Raw genomic sequence first — 18,854 nt, forward strand, 5'->3', positions numbered from 1 at the left:
TTTCTTCATGCAACCCAGCAGGTCTAGTCCGTTGGGCTGCAAAGAGCTTGCCATCAGATGGGCCATAGTAGCCAATGGCGACAATATATTTGGCTTTGGCGGACAACATTGCAGGAGGTCAAGAGCAGCCATCATCAACTGATGGCATTGCATTGAATATTATGCAGCGAATTCAAGATAGTGCGTGTACAGATTCATCGATCACCAGTGTTCATTTTATTGCTCTGGGTATCAGGATCGTATCCATGCGTCCTTTTCTACCCAAGGCATGTGCACATCAAAAGCAAAATCGATAGCGTGGCAAAGCTTAACAGCTCATGTACACATTCTCGGTGCGCCGCCAATCACTTAGATCTCTCCGTTGGAAGAAGTAGACGCGGACTGCTCGAAGGAGCTCGCCACGCGATGGCTGGCGCCCATCGGCAGTGGCGGCCTGTTGGCATGCCTATCGGCCTCACTCGCTTCATCGATGTCCTTCTGACTTAAGAAACTTGGCTGGTTAGTCGACGATAGCAGCCTCGCCCACATCCTGTCGGTGACCTTAACCTTGTTCCTTGTGGATGTCACCCTCTGCCATCAAAAGACAAGTTCAGTGCTTATCTGTTGTAAAATTGCAAATGTAGTGGAACTCTTCATTTCGTCTGCAAATTGCAAATGCGCACCCCAAAGCTCTTGCTGAGTCTAGGCAGGGTTTAGTGTTTAACAAAGCTATGCAGCAGATGTTTTGACAAACATGCCTTCAACTAGCATAAGAATATTGTAGTGCCTGTGTAAATGAATGATGGTTTTTTTATTACTCACATAGAAAGGTATAAAGGTATGTCTACCGTTGACCATTCCAACGGTGAAGCTGTACCCTGCCATTGCACCATGGATAGCGCTGTGAGCCAGAAGTGTGCAGTACACGTTGTCTGATGCATTGCTTGGAATGGCACGGATCATGTATGTAGGATCTGCCAATTCAGATGGAATATTGTTAAAAACAGATCTATAGATTGTTTTACAACCATATACATAGCTAAATGATTTAATTTAAGTGGCTACCTATGTATTTAATCGTCATCTCCATTTTTTTGCTCTTGAAGTACTCCTACAAGAAATTAACACATAGGTTATCAACTGAAACTTTCAAGAAAAACATATGGCAGTATTATAATCTCTGAGACAGTGAAGACGAAATACAAGATAAAGAATTGACTTGAGTCCTGTAGGAAAGATCTTGGCTATGTACCTTTATCTTGTGAGTCAACCAAAGACCAATATCAAGAAGCAGCTTATTTCCGGATGCATCCTGTTGTTCTGATTTGGCTATACTTTTTGCAATAAGATCCTGCCCTGCTCCCTCAGCAACAACAATAACCATGTGTTTGTTCTCTTTCAGCCTCCTTTCTATATATTGAAGCAATCCGCCTTCTCCATCCATATAAAATGGAGACTCTGGAATCAAACAGCAGTCCTATGGAAATTGGAAGTGAGGTAATAATTATACCGCTGTTTGAAATGAAGACACTCCAAGAACCCAGAACCAGAAAGAATGGACAACAGAACACAACATCCTGCAGGTACAGAAGGCATCAACTTACCACATCCCGACTAGCAAGAGTAGCATACATCGCAATGAACCCTGCAACAGTTGGGCAAGACTCAGAATTCAATGACCAGAACATGATTGAAAACAACAGATAAGTTAGTGAAGTCCTGATGCTTGAAAAGAAAGAAGAGTGCTCTTCGCTCTGAATTCAAAATGCAAATGTGCTGTGTGAACTAAGAGTGCCTGGTTAAAGAATACGATAATAATTGATTTTTGTTCTTTTCTTTCCAAGCATGGTAAATGCTTTCAACAACTTAAGGTGTCTAGATATCATTAAGATTACTATGCAAAGAGATAGAAGCAATATGTATGGAATCTGTTAGAGAACTAACCACTATAACGCCCCATCAGTTTTACTAAGCCTATTCCATTCTCAGCACTGCAAGCTTCCACATGAGCTGAATCAATGGCACGCTGGGCCTCTTCCACAGCCGTATCAAAACCGAAGGACTTGTCGATAATCTAAGAATCAAAAGATTTGGATATCACAACCTCATACAAGTGGTCACTTTAAAAGGCTATGTCGTGAAGGCTTTTTGCATTAAAAAAAATAAAGATATCTTGCGCGAAATATTACCGCAATGTCATTATCTATTGTCTTGGGGACTCCAGCCACAGAAACTTTCAGGCCACGTTTTCGGATTTCCTGCCAACAATTCGTAAGTAACATATCAGGATAAAGAATATCTTAAGTAAAACCACTGTTTAATTTCCACATTATTTCCTGCAGTACAAAGCATATAGGTAGACAATGCCGTTTCTATAGTATATGTTAACAAAATCAGCATTATCTTCTATTTTGTACCTATTACTACAATGCTATTTTGTAGAGGCTGCTTATTAACATATCTTCGATAATCATGCTGGAAAAGAATACACGACATGAGTCCACATGCCGAGTGATAATTACCTTGAATATCTCGTATGCTCCCTTCTGAGTTCCATCTCCTCCGATGATATACACCTAGATAAAGTGTGCTAGTATATCAGTCAACCTCCAATCAGAAGAGGTATGTCGATGGGTACAATAATAAAATCGTGTTTACCTGATTAATCCCACGATCTTGAATGTTATCAACAATCTTCTTTGTATCATGACCACCTCGTGATGTCCCCAGAACTGTACCACCCCTTTTGTGGATGTCATTCACACTCTTTGGTGTCAGGGGAAGGTAGTTGCTAGAATAAAATCCTTTGTATCCATTCTGTAATTAATATAACATGTTAAGGCAGTAGAAATTGAACCATAATCAAATTTTTAAATATAGAATGATGAAAGCTGATTATCCTAGACCTGCTACATCCTACTATATATGGGAGGGTTACCATATTAAACCTACCAGTCAGCATACATATTGGTCGCTATCATATACAATACCTTACTTCAAATGGACATTTGACTAAAACATCAGCATTGGTCTAAAAGTCGACTTTTCTTTCTTTCTTCACTTAAAAAAGGAGACTAAAGCCTTTTTTAGATGCCTTAATTGATATATCAGGGTCCCTCCTGTCTGTCGGCCCAAATGAATGGCTTACATGGAATGGAAATGATTCATTCAAACACAGTCTAAATTTTTATACACAACACACTAAAACATGATATAATAGGCTGTGATAATAATTAAATAAACTGGCCATTCATTTATTTAACAACAGAAGCTACAGTGGAGGGGGCAGGTTGTGATAAAGCATGTGTGAGGTGCAGGATTAGAGTTTAACAGTTCATTTAACAATTCATTTGCGTGATATATGGCAATTAAAAAAAAGGATGCATACCTGTATTCCAAAGATGCTGTTGACATTGTACATGTGTGACAAGCCACACACCAATTCTCTGATAACAGTGTTAAGCCCAGGGCAGAGGCCTCCACAAGTTACAATGCAGGCTTTTACTTCATCAGGGCCAAAATAAATCTAGAAAGGCTCAAGTACAAGGGTTTCTGTCAGCCTAGAAACAAGTGATGTGTTCCCATAACTAGGAGGTGATTAATGTACCCTACCCTCTGACGAGGCCCAGCACGACGGAAGTGAACACCACGCCGGCTGTTCTTCTGAACAACCACCTGTAACAACAGAAGATGTAACTGCTAGTAAATTCACCGTCAACCACAATATCCCAATGCAAAGAATCTCAAATTTTATTTTTCTCCTGTTTTACCTTTTGCGGTACAGTATCATCTTCATTGACGAAGTACTGCCTGGCATAAGCAAAGTTTCATCTTAACATATTGCACAGCAACCAATGCACAGAACTGAATAAAACAACTGAAAGCAGCGAAGCAATTTAGGATAGGCAAGACAGGCCATACTTGACAGTTGAATAGGCTGGATGGTCTTGTAACGGATTAGGATAAGTCTGCCAACAAGAACAAAAAAGCAAACCATCAGAACAACAATCACAGTTTGACCTTCTTAGGTGAATCAAAGTAAGCACCCCTCAATTGAAATAGACAAATATCACTGGTATAGTGGTGACCATTTACTATAAATTCCCATTATCTGTATTAACTCTAGAAGAACGTAACTGCTTTTGGCAGGGCCCAGGGAGCATGAACCAACCAATTACAGTAACACCTTGCTTACTACGCTGGCATATCCTCCACTCACCCAGTGAAGCCCCCAATCGAGCGAAGTGGGCAATGAATCCACATAATCCCCATAACTTTGACAGTATATGTATACAGTTTATTTGTAAGCTTAACTGCTACACCATCTGAATATCCAAAATGGAATCTCCATAACAGAAATCACCCAAAAAATCAGCTACCCGCCACCAAAATCACTTCGCAGTTCATACTTGGCTAAAGCCGCAACTCACCGCCCAGAAGCCGACATCAGAAATACTATCAGCAGACCGGAACGCGACCGTATCCCTACAGCGGCGGGGCGGGAAGAGGAAGGCGGGAGGCGGGAGGTGGGGACGGATCGGTGATGGGCGCTCACCGGGATGTCGGGGACGTAGTCGGTGAGGTGCGGCACGTCGTCGAGCACGTACCCGAAGTCGCCCTCGGAGATCTTGACGTAGGCGGCGTCGGCGAGGCTGACGGAGGAGGCGTTGCGCAGAGCGCGGAGGTTCGGGTACGAGTCGCGCGAGATCCGCACGCACGTGGCCGAGAACGGCAGCGCCGCCTTGGGCGGATGCTCCGGTGGCGCGCGCTCCCCGTCGTCGTGCCCCAGCTCCTCCCGCTCCTCCTCCTCCTGGTGGTGGTTCTCGTCGGCGTCCTCCGGCGGCAGGATGATGTGCGACGCCATGGCGCGAGCGAGGCCTTGGCCTGGGGGGTGTCGCGCTCGCGGGGGGATGGTTCCGAGGTTTAGCTAGCTCCTAGTTCGCTTGATTGCTCTGCTGCGCCAGAAGCGGACGAGGCGGCCGCGCTTCCGGTGGTTTTAATAAATGAGCCGAGCGCCGCTGGGGAAAGGGGGGAGGCGGGGGTCCGGTCGGCGGAGTCGTCCAGCTCCAGGCCAGGCGCTGGTTTTGAGCGGAAGAGGTGCGTGCGCGCGCGGTTTCGCCACCTGTTTGGCGCGGGCGGTTACGTGGAGCTGCGTCGCGGTTTCGGGGAGACGGCGGCCATGCGGCGAGCGGCGATGGCCTCGGCTGGGCCGGGCGGTCGGCGTCCGTAGCAGACGGCGCGCCGCGGCACCGGTGCCGCTGTCACTGTGCGGTGTGTGTTGGGGTGCGCGGTGGGATCGTGTGCTTTTTCTGCCGGTGAGTTTGGGCTTGTGGTGCGGCGGCGAATGGCAGCTCGTCGGAAACTCGAAATCAGATGCCCGTGGTGCCTCTCGCCCGACGCCGTGCGGTCGCTGTCTCTGGTTTCAGGTTCGGTGACGCGGTCGGCCGGTCCCAGCCACATGACACGAGAGATCAGGCAGGCAAACCGTATGCCGCGCCGCCGCCACGGTGCGCGCGGGTTAATTCCCGGCGTCGCGTCGCGATCGCGTCATTCCTTGCGCCGCGGGAAAAGGGCGCAGCGGGATTGCACGCGCTCGTACCCGCGGGCGATGCTTTATTGTGGAGAACTGGAAGCACAGCTTCGATTTTGCCTGGCGTCTGTAATTTTGAAATCGGAACAATGACGTGATGATGATAACACCCATCAGTTCTGTGTGGAAGTCTGGTCTGTTTTGGTCATTTGGTCGGGCCAAAACTAAGTACGTTGGAATTGGTATACGGTTTGTCCAAATTATTCATTAGTGAGGTTTGTCCTTTTTGTTTCTTCGTGCATATGTGGAGTTTCTTTAAAAGCCAAAATTTCACAGTGTTAATAGACATCGTAAGTTAAAAAATAAGCATAGAATTTTTCGTTATTATTTTGATAGGCAATAAGGTACGCTTATGCGGGCCCGCAACCTTATACCGGAAGCCGGCAGGACTTGTGTGTTGTGGGCCTGACGCCGATGATGCAGGCTTCTCAGCTCGGCCCATCTGTCTTTGACCAGGCCTCGTCAGTATTTTCTTCGTCGCGGTCCGTAGCAAACAGCAAACTTAACAGCCTCTGCTTGGAGGCTCGGCGCAGGCTCACTGCCTCACTTGCTGCATGTTAATACTCGGGGATTTGCAGCATCCTGCATTGCATGACAGGACAGAGCTGCCTGAGCTGACCTACTCGGCTAGCGTGGCCACCACTACCAAGGCTGCAGGAGGCATGAAGATGAAGCTGCTGCTCCTCGTCAACAACAGCAGCTAGCCCTGAGGGCGGAGGAAGCCCGGCGCGGTGGCCTTCCCCTCGTCGACGGTCCAGATCAAGAAACGTATAAATGAGTAGAAAGAAGACTCAGGTCGCAAACGCATCTACCACTAGCTATCACCCACAGATGCAGAGGAGTCGGGACAGGTTTAGGCGCCTCGACTCTCAGTGTGTAGAGCGCGTCGAGCTCCTCATCCTCAACGTCGATCCAACGCTGTAGAGTTTCTCGCTCTGCTCCCTGTACGACCGCACCCACGGTACACCGGACCGGCGTGTCGTCGCGGCCAGCATCGAAGTAATGGCACCACGGGGCATGGGCACATCCACAGCACCCCGATGCAAGGGCCACGGCTGACCAGCTTCTACACCGGCAACCGTAGCTCGGGTTACAATGCTGCCGCCGGCCTGAGGAACACCTCATTTGAGATGGAGCATAGCTATGCAGGGTGACAACAGTGAGCCCAGGGCACGATAAAATTCCTACTTCATCCGAGCTATTCCGCTGCTGTTCTTCAGGCCGCGTAATTGTTAATTTGTACTAATTGTTTACAGCTTTGAAATATGGGAACAAGGCATGTCAGTTTTGCTTTCGGTGAGTGCCAATACCGATACGAATGGACGGCCATCATCCCCTTGTTTTGAATGGGCGGCCATGCAAACTTGAAGTCCACAAGAAATCAACCTGCACTCCAATGGTTCCATCCAAACCCCATGCTAGCCATTGATCTTCGCGCACAGAAAAGATACAGTGAATAGATAATCCTATGGTTAGGGATTGTGGTTTCACACCAACAAACATGATAAACAATAGCAAATGTTACAGCCAAAATAGCAAAAGATGTACGCCATAAATCCAACCAAGGCAGGATGATAGGTACGTCTTTCTGGCCAGAAAGCTCATTTATCCATATCAAACCTAGTGCAGCAGGGATACTCGGGAAAGAGCTGCGAAGGAACTTGCAGATTTTCATCAAAAACATGATGAGCGTATGAGTGCAGAGAAGGGGCACTTGAAACTGCATGATTATTATTCTATTTCAGTAACTATCCATTAAACATTGGCAAGTTATTCCAGCTGAGGGCTGCTGCAGGCTTCACCTTCAAATGTTGGAACAGGTCATGCAAGCCTACTGCCCAGTGCTCACTTTGAGAGAAACTTGCGGCTGACAGACTCGTAGCTAGGAACATGAATAACTGCAATAAGAGCATTTCAGTCAGTCGCTATACTATAACTTATAGTAGCACACCATGACTTGACTTCAAGATACCGAACAATCGAACATACCATCACCCCATGATGCCATTGTAAGTGGTGAAGACATCATCTTCTTTGCAGTTGACGAAATGTCATTCAAAGTGATCTCTTCGACAGTTTTCAGGAAATATTCAATGGGTTTCCTACAATTTAAGAAACATGAAACCAAATGAAGATGGTAACAGCTCTACTGGCCTATGTGTATAGTTACATTGTAAAATAATGCCCTACACTTCTGGACTCTGAAGAAATGTTAGCTTGCTCAGAAATGCACACAACTGCATGCATTACAGTATGCTAAGAAACTACTCCTATGTCCTCAATCGGCTTGGACTTGTTGGGGAGCCAAAAATATCTGAAGTAGTATCATAAAAAATCATCTAATGCAGCTATACTAGATTACTAGTACTTTGGTGAGGACACAGAACATAAATACAGCAGAAAATAGACTTGATTTATGTACTAGTATAGCAATACTCCTCATACCTTTCCCCGTAAGTCAGAACCTGCCTTCCAATATCTTCAGATGCTATGGACTGCATAAAGGGAAAAATATGTAGTGCAAAGAACACTTTAGGGAAACAAGTCATATCGTTGGGGTTTGATCAGGAGCAAGAACAGTGTACCCTTGATTCCAAGTTCATCAGAACGGCAGATTTGGTTGCCTCTTTAGCACGATCAAGCTGTTCTTGTGAAACTAAAAGAGGTAAAAGACAGGAAAAAGGAAAGTGACTGATGACGGTCAACCCAATGTGGAAATAGATTCTAATTTGAGATGATAGACAAGAAGGAAACCTTTTCCAGGAGTTGCAATCTCAAGGAGTTCACCTGCTGCCAAATCCACAGCCTTTGACGAAAAGTCTGGGCTCTGTTGAATGATAATAATATATTTTTTGTAAAAAAATCAGTCAACTGCATTTATTGCTTGAATACAAGGGCATACACAATTTAGACTATGCCATGAGACACTTACAGTGACTGCATAAATTCCAAAAAGACCCGAATTGTTATAGACGCTGTTGAAAGCAGAGAATGATTCGATCTGTTGGTAGTTGCTCAAGATACGGAGATCTGTAGGTACAGGATCAAAGGTCGTGTTAGGATACTACCTCTGTTCTTAAATATATGATGTTTAGGACAAGATGATTAGTTCATTTTAAATTGCCCTAAACATCATATATTTAAGAGAAAGGGAGTACATCACAAAGGTTCGCTTTATAGCTCTAAGAAAATAATGATTTGAAAAGAGGCATACACAATCGAGAATGCATTCCCTTTCCAGGCCCACCAGCAGAGAAGGACCCTCCTCCTCCCATGAGCATCTGCAAATCAACAAATTGATTAACCTATCTTTGAGGCATTAGATTTAAATATGCATCTAGCACATGTGATAACATATAAAAAAAAGTTAATTAAAAAACAATAAAAAGCAATAACTTATATACGAACAGGAATAACCTCTAGTATCCATAAGTATTTATATCACTCCAACAGTTGTCAGGCATACCTGAAGTACTGTCACAACCATTGCAGTTTTCTCTTGATTCCAGCCACCAGGCACCTCAAAAGCAAGTGCAATGTGTGTGCTCTGTTCCCATGAAATCTAACTTTAAGCAACATGGAAGTAAATCATTCATAACACCTAAAGCATAATGCTGCAATGCCAACAACTTACTGGAGAATCTGCTTGACAACGATAGTCCCCTCCAACATACACTGATTTTGGCTCTTCCAGACATTTCACACTGGGAAGGTCAGATAGAAGTGGTTCTACAACTGAAACCAAAGTATCATGCTCAACTCCTGATGCTGCAAGAACCATCCTGGGAGCAGTGTAGTGTTCCTACATTTATCAGAGGCAAGCGAAAATGTCACAGAGATGCCTTTGTGACTGAATATTAAATTGGAAAGTAAATCATGAATCTTACATCTACAAATTCCTCCAAGATGCTAACATCCAACTGGTTTACGGCAGATTCTGAAGCCATCAAAGGTTTTGCAAGTGCCCCAGAATATCCAGCTGAATGAAGTGCCTCCAGAAGCAGACCTTGAGGATTAGCAGACACTTCAGCTATTTCAGATTTTATCTTCTGGAGCTGTAGAAACGAATGTCGCAACATTAGTACATTGCAAGGAGAAAAGCTTAAGCTTACTTTAGTAGATCAAGTACCTGCTCTTTGACCTCCCATTCGAGAAATGCTGGATTCCTCACACTGTCAATGAGAACTTCAACCATTTCTGGTGTATAGGCCTTCAATGCATCATAGGTATAGCTCATTTGCTCACGGGAAGCCGATGCGGAGACATTTCCTCCAATGGCTTCTACCTCACGAACTAGCCGCAAGTGACTCCGATTTACTGTGCTCTTGAAGGCCATTCTCTCCAATAGATGTGACACTCCAGATGAAGCAGGTGTTTCATAAATGGAACCACAGTCAATGTACAGACCCACCGATACTGCTGGGCTCTGAAATTAAGTCCACAAGAAAACATGATTGTCATGGGGAAAAAGGAATCGCAACATTAGTGAGCGCTGAGCAATACCGGTGAGGTTTCCGAGGCAATCTTGACGCCATTTGGAAGAGTAGTGATTTTTGTCTTAGATGGTTCTACAAAGTCTGGTAGAGGTGGGGGAATAGTAATGCCTGGTAGTGGAACATCAAGGGGAGGAAGTTGGCTTGATTTTCCCCCAAGAAGCCAGCCGAACAGACCACCTTGGGACTGCTTTACAACACTTGTACTAGCAAGCCTGGTAGCACTGTGATGCTGAAAATTGAAAACAATACAGGTATTGAATATGTCTTCATGTTACAGACTGTTTCAACATCAAGCAAGGGAGAACCACGATTCAAAGGGCACGTGACATGGATGGGATTCATCTAACGCAACGAGATAAATATGAGAATTAACAATCACCATGGCTGCATGCCGAATTCCATCCACATTAGATTCGTAACTAATAAGAAAAAAAAATATCACGAATCGGAATTCCATTCATCTGTGTCCCTACATGGAAACAGGACTAAAGAACCCCACTTCGAACCCATCGCCACACGACCATATGGACCCGCGCGATCCATTGGATCTAATCTAAGGGTGCTCATCGGCTCCTACCGGGTGAATCGAGATGTGCCCGCAGCAGGGAAGGGGAGGGCCGAACCTTGAGGGAGCGGAGGTGGCTCCCCGCGGCGCGGTACATGGTCTCCGGCGAGGCGAGCTTCTGTAACTGCGGGGGCGGCGGCGGCGGCGGCGGAGGGGCAGAAGCCGGCGGTGAGGGGCGGCGCGCGCTTGCAGAAAAGCTGGATGGAGGTCGGAGGAGAACGACTGCGGCGGAGAGAAAAGGCCAGGGGGCTCCGCCTCGCACGCTGGGCCGCTCGATATGTGGGCTTGTTAGGCCGTTATGGAGTAATGGGCCTTGGTAGGCCGCTGATGCATCTGTGGGCTCTGCTAGGCCGCTCAGTTTTTTGGGCGTGCCACGTGCCACTCTCACTCACGGCCCTGCTACGATTTACAGCAGCATTTTCACACAGCTGATGTCCATGTGCATGGAGTCCCTTATTTGATCACATTCTGCACATTATAGGGCAGAGCTGAGGACAGTTTTGTCTTTGTTTCTGTTTTTGCATTAGGAAACCGCTATCCAAATCCTATCTCATCGCAATGATTCTGCACTCATGGTGGATGGGTTCATCCCAATGTCCCCAAGCACAAAATCCTACATGAATTCGTTGTGTATTGACGGCACACATACGCATTATCTGAGCGGGACATCGATTAAGCATTGTTAGTCATGTAAACAGGGCAAACAACTGCAGCAGGCAGAGAAAAATCCTTGTTGTCTTCGTAGCTTAATCAAGGAAGAATTAACTGAATGGCGAGATCGCACACCATGATTCTGCAGCAGGCGCTGGCGCTTGATGCGTTGATTGATTTCGTCGACGAGCATGCAATTAAAAGAATTAAGCAATTCCTGTACAAATCTGGATCCCCTCCACAGCTGGCTATTCTGGAATCTGGATCAACTGTCCGGAAAGGCAAAGCATAAATCTCATTTCCTCGATGGAAGAAGGTAAAAAGAATGACAATGTTGCTCTAAGCCACTCCCAGTGACATGTTTCATTTTGTGGTTTCCAGGATGCCACATCGTGAATGATGATGCATACATGATCTGTATACCCTTCTAAGATTCAAGCAACACGAAGCGAGGCGATCATACTTTTTTTTTATTGAGAACATGTAATGCAAATATTTCATAATACTTTCTTTTTTAACATTACAAATGGAGTGTTCTGCTAAGGGAAGAACAGGCAAAAGCAGTATATGGATTCCAAGGTTTTGTGGCAAACAAAAGGAAGAACACTTCTTTATTTAGGGCAAAGCATCACACGCTAATTATAAAGTCTGAACCATTGTATTCGGAGCTGCTTTTGTAAACGACGCCATTGAAAACCGCAAGAACGTTACCGTGCTGCAGGACCTATGCCCATTCTCGGTGCCCTCCCAAAGTTGTGTTCCATCTCAAATGCACTGCTGCTCTGGCTCACGTCAATGGCGGACTGACCGTCAGTGGCGTACGCGTTGTAACCTGAGCTGGGGTCGCGGCTGCTGCCGGTTGCGTCACCGCCGGTGCGGCCCTCCTCCAGCTGGAGGCACTCCTGCAGCTGCCCCACCACATCGGTCATCGTAGGACGCTGCGCCGACACCTGCATGGTGGATTTGAGCGCGATCTCCGCAGCCTTCCACACACCGTTGATGTCGTAGTCGCCGCGCATTCGCACATCCACGACGTCCTCAATATTGCCCCTCGCCAAGCGTTGGCGCACCCAGTGGATGATACTAGTGGGCTCTGGGTCGGAAAGGATAGCTTGCCGCCCCGTGATAAGCTCGAGTAGCACGACACCGAAGCTATAAACATCACTTTTGGTCGTCGGCTGCATTGTTGCTTGGTACCTGAAAGTTTGGGTTGCATGAAATGCTCATCACTAGAGTTTAGAGGTAAAAAGGGAAAAAAGGGAGACATTTGACAAAAAAAAGAAAAGAAGGACCGATTGGCGTACTCTGGATCAACGTATCCGGGAGTGCCAACAAGGGTGTTTGTGGATATGTGAGCTTCGTTGTCACGATTGAAAGTCTTGGACAAGCCAAAATCGGCAATCTTAGCCTCCAGTTTCGTGTCCAGTAGGATGTTGGTTGCCTTCACGTCCCTATGAATGAGAGGTGGGTTGCACCCCTTGTGCAGATATTCCAGCCCTGCGCATACATCATGCTCATGCTTCTATCAAAAACCAAAAGTCCATTACGAAATGAGCTGCAACTTAATTCACAATGAGTACCTTGGGCTGATTCCAGTGCGATTCTGAGCCTCTGCTTCCAAGTTAAGTATCTTCTGTTGCGGCCATTTCCTGCCAGGATCGACAGAAACGAGTAATTCAGGTCAACAGATGCGCTTTGATCCTGTAGTTTGAATAACACTTGAACTTGGCAGTATGAAATGTTACGGTGTGCCGTGCTAACTTGAACCGTGAAACAACTTGCATATGCCATACCTGCAATGTGCTCTTGAAGGGTTCCTTCTGACATGTATTCATAGACAAGGGCCATGTACTCTCCATCCTTGCAGTAACCAATGATAGACACCAGATTCTTGTGATGAATCCGTGTCAATATCTGAGCCTGAATCAGTAATTATGACGAATTAAAGTCCACGAAAAACCTTTTTGGGAACACAAACCGCATCTGACAAAATCCTACCTCCGCGAGGAACTCCTTGACACCCTGATTGGAAGAATCAGAACGCAGCTTGACTGCCACCTGAGTGCCATCCTCCAAGAAGCCATTGTAGACTTTTCCGAACCCTCCTCGACCGAGCACGCGCTGGAAGTTGTTCGTGATCATCTTGAGTTCCTTGTACGTGTACCGGCGGTTCTCAGCGAGCTGCAGCGAGCTCTGCACGTACGTGCCACCTGTTGGAACATGGCTTACAGGCGTCTCGTTTTGAGGCTTCACGGTGTTTTTCGTTGGTCCTGATATGTACATAGAAGAACAAACATCAGTTTTGTGTTCGGGACTGGAAAATTGCTGTAACAAACAGATGATGCGTGTCACCTTGCTGTTTCCTGCTCATCAGGAAGTAAAAGAGCAGTGCTACCAGTAGTCCTATCACCACAACCAGAACTACTGGGACAGCAATATAGACGGCAAGCTTGCTCTTCTCTTTCACGGTATGACATGAATCGGCGTTGGTGCAGAGGTTTGGGTTATTGCCATATCTAGAAATAATTTGATAAAAATGGTTTTAACATTTAACCATAGCGATCGTTTCATGATTTGTTCAACCAAGACAGATAATCAAAGAATGACCTTAGATTCAGGGAGCCATCTTGACTTCTTTTGAGAAGTCCTTGGGGAATTGATCCACTGAGCTGGTTCCCTGTCAAATCTCTGAAGAAACCAAATGTTGTTGATGTGAATCAACATGATGCGCAGGTGAAAATCAAGCAATATTTTTGGAAGTTAGCAACTTACAGAACTGTTAATGAAGGTAACTGTGAGAGGGTATCAGGAACTGAGCCTGTCAAATTGTTGTGTGATAGATTCCTGCAACATATATATGGACCATTATATGTATGACATGTTATATCTTACAGAGATCCATTGCGAGATTGAAATAGATCAAGAACTCAAGACATACAAATATTGGATGGCCTTGAGATTTGCAAAAGAAGATGATATATCGCCATCCAGACCGCTGAAGGATATGTTTCTGAAAAATATCCAACAATTCGGTTTAACCATAGCATTTTCCAAACTTAATTTACAATACACACACACACACACACACACACACACACACACTAACTACTTCATTCATAAATACATGACGTCGTGATAAACCTGATCAGAGTTTTGAAATTCTTAATATCAGTGGTTTTTAGATATTTAGTTTGACTATCAATATCTTCTAAATATTTAGTTTGAAAACATCAAAAGATCTATTAGATTTGTCTTGAAAAGTAGACCATTATCTCATGAATCTCTATCTCTACTATTACTAAAGCAAGCAATGATTCATTGGTCCGTCAATCAGAGTTCTAATCCAAATCCAATGTTGAGTTAAGGATCTGAAACCATTTAAAATTAGTGCTTGGTGAGTAAAATAGAAAAAGACTAAAATACTCGACCGACACATACTATATTATTATAAAATACATATGATATATAATATATATATTTTTATATACTAACCAATATATTTATATATTTTCTCGTAGCAACGCACGGTCATATTTGCTAGTTTGATATAAAGATCGGATCAGAGTTTGTCTTATGCCCAAAATATAGTATTTATTAAAACACAGTGAGCAGCTATTTTGTAAAACAAAACCGATCAAAGAAAGGATGGACCACGATGATCGCTTTCCCGTTTATTTTTGTCTTGAGTCTAGAACCCTGATGATCACAAGTGGAAGTGATTTGTACTTACACGCGAGTGATTCTTGGAGTACTGGATATGGCGTAGCTGCAAGTCAGTCCGTCCCACTTAAGAGTCTTCGGACCACATGGGTCACCCATCCAATTCTTTTGCACGCGATACATCTCCTTAATTGCAGTGATGGCATATACTGTTAATTGCACCCAAGTTTTTATTAAGACTAACACTTTGTTTGTTTAGGCCAATCCAATGGGGTTTCTTTTTCATTAGAGTAAAATGCACTGGCGGTCTCTAAACTTGTGATGGTGTGTCAATTAGGTCCATCAACTTTAAAAATGCATTTTTAGATCCACAAACTTGTTAACTTATACACCGCAGGTCCATACATATCCATGTGTGCATGTAATGTTGACATAACATACTGACTGTACGTCTCTCGTCTCATTTATCTCCCTCTTCTCTCAATCTCTCTGGTCCAACCCCGCTCGGGCCATCAAGAAATCCGAGCAAGTGGCGAGATCGACAAGCAAGCTGCTAGCCAAGAGGAAGACCACAGGAGGGAGATGGCATGTGGAAAAGAAAGCTAAGGGAAAATGCATTTATTCTCATCATAATCTACGTTACCAGTCTCCGGAACATACAATCGGCGTGTCATGTCAGTGTTACGTGCATACGTGGATATATATGGACATACGGTGAATAGCTTAAAAAGTTTATGGACCCAGGAACGCACTTTCAGTGTTGATGGATCTAAGTGACACACTCGTAAGTTTAAGAACTGACGATGCATTTTACTCTTTTCATTAAATAAGGTGCTATATATATAATATATATATGAGCAATTTTGATGAGGTTGTGGAGAATAATGGAGGGAGAAGAGAAGTGGTTCCATCTAGATGAAACTATAAGTGGGCACCGTTTGCAACAACCAATTGAATCTTAATTAAAAATCAAGAAATATAAATTCCCCATTAGAATTGGCCTTAGGCGCATGGCTCACCTGCACGCTCATGTTCGCATATTGTATATGTCTACGTGCACCTACCGTCCTGGGAGTCTGTGCCAACGTTAGTGGTGGAGATGACGGAGAAAACTTCCACGGCGTTGATAATCGGCGGCAGCGTCGAGTTGGTGGTGGCGTTGATGGAGAAATTGTACTGAGCGTAGTCCCGCATGGGGCTCAGGCTGTGGAGGGTGTCGGCGAAGAGGTAGTGCGGCGAGTAGCTCCGGTACCATAGCTCGCCGTTGAGGTTGATGTAGAACTGGCGCACTGCGTTGCTGGGGAGGCTCTGCAGCTCGGCGAAGTACAGAACGGCGACGTACCCCGGCGTCGGGTCATCGGGCCGCAGCTGGGAGTTCCACGTGAAGGAGATGTTCCCGGAGGCGTTGCGTGGCGTAATCGCCGTTTGCATCACCTTGGACGGCGCCTCGTATGATGCATCGTTGGAGTTTTGGACCGTACTCGTCGTCGATACAGAGCTCCAGCTGGTGGTAGCGTCGACGAGAGGGACCCATACTCTGTCGTGTGGATCGTCAGGGTACCTAATCGATCGATCAATCGTCCTCAATGTCAAGAGAATTATTGGTGCCTTGTTTGTCGGATTGATTAGCCTACTACGTACTTGGATTGAAAATTCGAAATAAATAGGCGGTGGACTGGGGATCTTTTGCATGCAAATGCTCACCTGACGATGTCCGCAGCATCGTTTGGACCGAAGTTGCGGCGGTCGAACAGGAGCAGCCCCTGCGTCGCGTTCGCGTGCGGGTAGAGCGAGCTCTTGAGCGGCCTCAGCTCCAGCGCGGAGATGAACGGCGTCCCGGACCCGGTGTTCACCAGGCAGACCTGCACGAAGTCGTCAGGCACGACGACGATGGCCTCGAGGACCTCCTCGCCGTCTGGGCTCGAGACGTTCACGTTGCTCCAGAAGTTGACGCCGACGTAGAGGTCGAAGACGGGCGGCCGACCGAGGCCGTCGTAGTTGCCGTACTTGAACGCGGCGCGGATGAGGTACTTGAGCCCCGCAACGATGGAGCGGAGCGTGTAGCAGCTGCGGATGCCGTCGGGGAAGCTGCGCACGTTGTGGTAGCGCTTGCCGAGCTTGGGCGTCAGGTACTCGGCCGAGATGTTGTGGTTGGAGCCAGTGTGAATGAAGGCGGCGTCCGGGGCGTACGACAGCTTGGTGGTGTCGTCCACGTAGCTCGCCGTCCCCGGCAGGCCGCAGTCTATGCTGATGAAACCTGCAACGGCACAATACCTTGCTCTTCAACTTTGCACGGACGAACGGTGCGTAGGGTCGTACGAAATGTTGTGAAACCGTCGGGATGATGAGCATACCGATGCTGTCGGGCTGTGCACGAGCTTGGAGTACTCCGGCGGCGGCGAGGCAGATAAGCAGCAACCACCGAGTCGCTGCCATTGTTCTTGGCTTTGATTGCTTCATAGCCCCAATAATGCAAGCACCCAGAGGATCCATATGTAGCAGCGAGTCCTTGTAGACGAAAGTCGGGAGTCCGAGTTGCTACTATACCATCATAACGTTAACCCTATATGGGGGAAACCGATCATGCCGGAGCTTGGCTAGACTAGGCAGACCCTCTTCTACATAGCCAAGAAGAAAAAGACTAACAACTCTCTTTCTCTGACGAGGACAATCAATTCACGTGCTCAAGACTTGGTTTTATATAGTGAGAGGTTAAGTAGATGAACTTAATACCTTACGGTTACTTAATTAGACTTATTCCTCGTCAAACTAAGGCTAGCCATGCATGGACTTTGGAGATGGGACCTGCGTGCATGTCAGCGCGATTGTGTAGCGGCAAGTAACTCGTTAGGTGGCAATGGATCCACCGGTAGCGGACCTATGAGTTGTGATGACCTTTTCTGAACTTTCCAAGCTACAAGTGGCAATAATATTTTTTCTTTTTGCAGGAAAATAAGAATTCACCGTCCTTCCTGAAAAGAAAAAAGGATGGATATTGATCAAAGTCTCCCTCACAGGATCTGTCTAAAAATCGCAAGATTAATTAGGAATGTGTTACATTCCAGCTGCTGCTGCTTCTTTTTTCCTTCTTTTTTTCTTTTTTGCTTCGGATGAACAAGTTGCATTACACTCATATTTGATTGACGACACACTGGGCATCGACTGTTTGGTAATTGTACTGAATAAATTTAAAATCTCCATCTTCAATGTTATCAAGAATTTCGCTAGCATCTGCAATCTCTTGTTTCAAAGAAAGGATCACCATCCTTATAAAAGAAGTGAACATTGACCAATGGTGTTAGGAGAATTTGTCTCTACAAGTCGTCATACGAACTTAAGATCATGAAAGTTGGCATTCTACAACCATTTTTGCGAGGAACAAGTTGCATTATACTTGATTGACGACGCTGCTCTGGTCATTGTACCGAATAACCTTTTCCATTTCACTATCACGGATAACTTCGCAGGAATCGCAGGCATGCTTGCAGCCAGTACATGTACTCCCTTCCGTACTCCCTTCCACTAAGGCATAGGTCAAACGCTTTGATCTGGCCTTTTGCACAAGAAGAAGGATCCCGTCAAACTTTGATTCCTGGAAACACACGCAAGCCGTGGGAATGGCAACTAGCGGGCACAGCTTCATGGTAGCATACACTTTTTGGCAAATTGTGTTAGGGGCTGTCATTATCTGCATTCTTATTCAGATTTTCTGCTAGCTAAATGGTCTATTTGCGATCCTTTTCCTTTCTAAAGTTTGAACATGAGATAGATGTGCCCTTCTAAGGTTCAAGCACTGAACTTAGTTGATTGATTATGACCTCACGCACTACTTTTTAGGGCAATTGAGCGCACACTTACACTTATAATTTTGGAACCTTTGTACATTTGAACTTGCTTTTGTGAAATAACATCA

General features: G+C 45.6%; 3 protein-coding genes across 4 annotated transcripts; all 3 read right to left on the reverse strand.

Annotated features, from left to right (window-relative positions):
• Positions 1-112: 112 nt before the first annotated feature.
• Positions 113-5,172, reverse strand: LOC112887867 (ATP-dependent 6-phosphofructokinase 6-like). The gene is made up of 14 exons (XM_025954149.1): positions 4,535-5,172; positions 3,901-3,947; positions 3,750-3,789; positions 3,592-3,654; positions 3,368-3,505; positions 2,638-2,796; positions 2,502-2,555; positions 2,169-2,237; positions 1,924-2,053; positions 1,584-1,624; positions 1,232-1,456; positions 1,045-1,090; positions 802-953; positions 113-570 (listed from the first exon to the last, which is right to left on the reverse strand). Exons 1-14 carry the CDS (start codon positions 4,841-4,843, stop codon positions 349-351), a joined length of 1,695 nt encoding a protein of 564 aa, XP_025809934.1. The 5' UTR covers positions 4,844-5,172; the 3' UTR covers positions 113-348.
• Positions 5,173-7,017: 1,845 nt separating this feature from the next.
• Positions 7,018-10,846, reverse strand: LOC112887868 (mitochondrial-processing peptidase subunit alpha-like). Of its 2 annotated transcripts, XM_025954151.1 has the most exons (14): positions 10,689-10,846; positions 10,073-10,294; positions 9,699-9,995; positions 9,457-9,624; positions 9,204-9,371; positions 9,036-9,116; positions 8,784-8,850; positions 8,502-8,599; positions 8,324-8,396; positions 8,155-8,225; positions 8,015-8,064; positions 7,559-7,671; positions 7,372-7,467; positions 7,018-7,289 (listed from the first exon to the last, which is right to left on the reverse strand). In XM_025954151.1, exons 1-13 carry the CDS (start codon positions 10,725-10,727, stop codon positions 7,415-7,417), a joined length of 1,500 nt encoding a protein of 499 aa, XP_025809936.1. In that variant the 5' UTR covers positions 10,728-10,846; the 3' UTR covers positions 7,018-7,289; positions 7,372-7,414. The 2 variants fall into 2 exon arrangements, with proteins under 2 accessions (XP_025809936.1, XP_025809935.1); XM_025954150.1 differs by having other exon boundaries at positions 7,018-7,467.
• Positions 10,847-11,781: 935 nt separating this feature from the next.
• Positions 11,782-17,377, reverse strand: LOC112887865 (putative leucine-rich repeat receptor-like protein kinase At2g19210). The gene is made up of 12 exons (XM_025954148.1): positions 17,296-17,377; positions 16,646-17,198; positions 16,006-16,502; positions 15,012-15,150; positions 14,220-14,291; positions 14,054-14,125; positions 13,634-13,797; positions 13,280-13,551; positions 13,075-13,201; positions 12,862-12,930; positions 12,586-12,778; positions 11,782-12,478 (listed from the first exon to the last, which is right to left on the reverse strand). Exons 1-12 carry the CDS (start codon positions 17,375-17,377, stop codon positions 11,989-11,991), a joined length of 2,730 nt encoding a protein of 909 aa, XP_025809933.1. The 3' UTR covers positions 11,782-11,988.
• Positions 17,378-18,854: the final 1,477 nt, after the last annotated feature.

This window comes from Panicum hallii, chromosome 3 (genome assembly GCF_002211085.1).
Source record: "Panicum hallii strain FIL2 chromosome 3, PHallii_v3.1, whole genome shotgun sequence".
In the NCBI taxonomy this organism is placed as follows: Eukaryota; Viridiplantae; Streptophyta; class Magnoliopsida; order Poales; family Poaceae; genus Panicum; species Panicum hallii.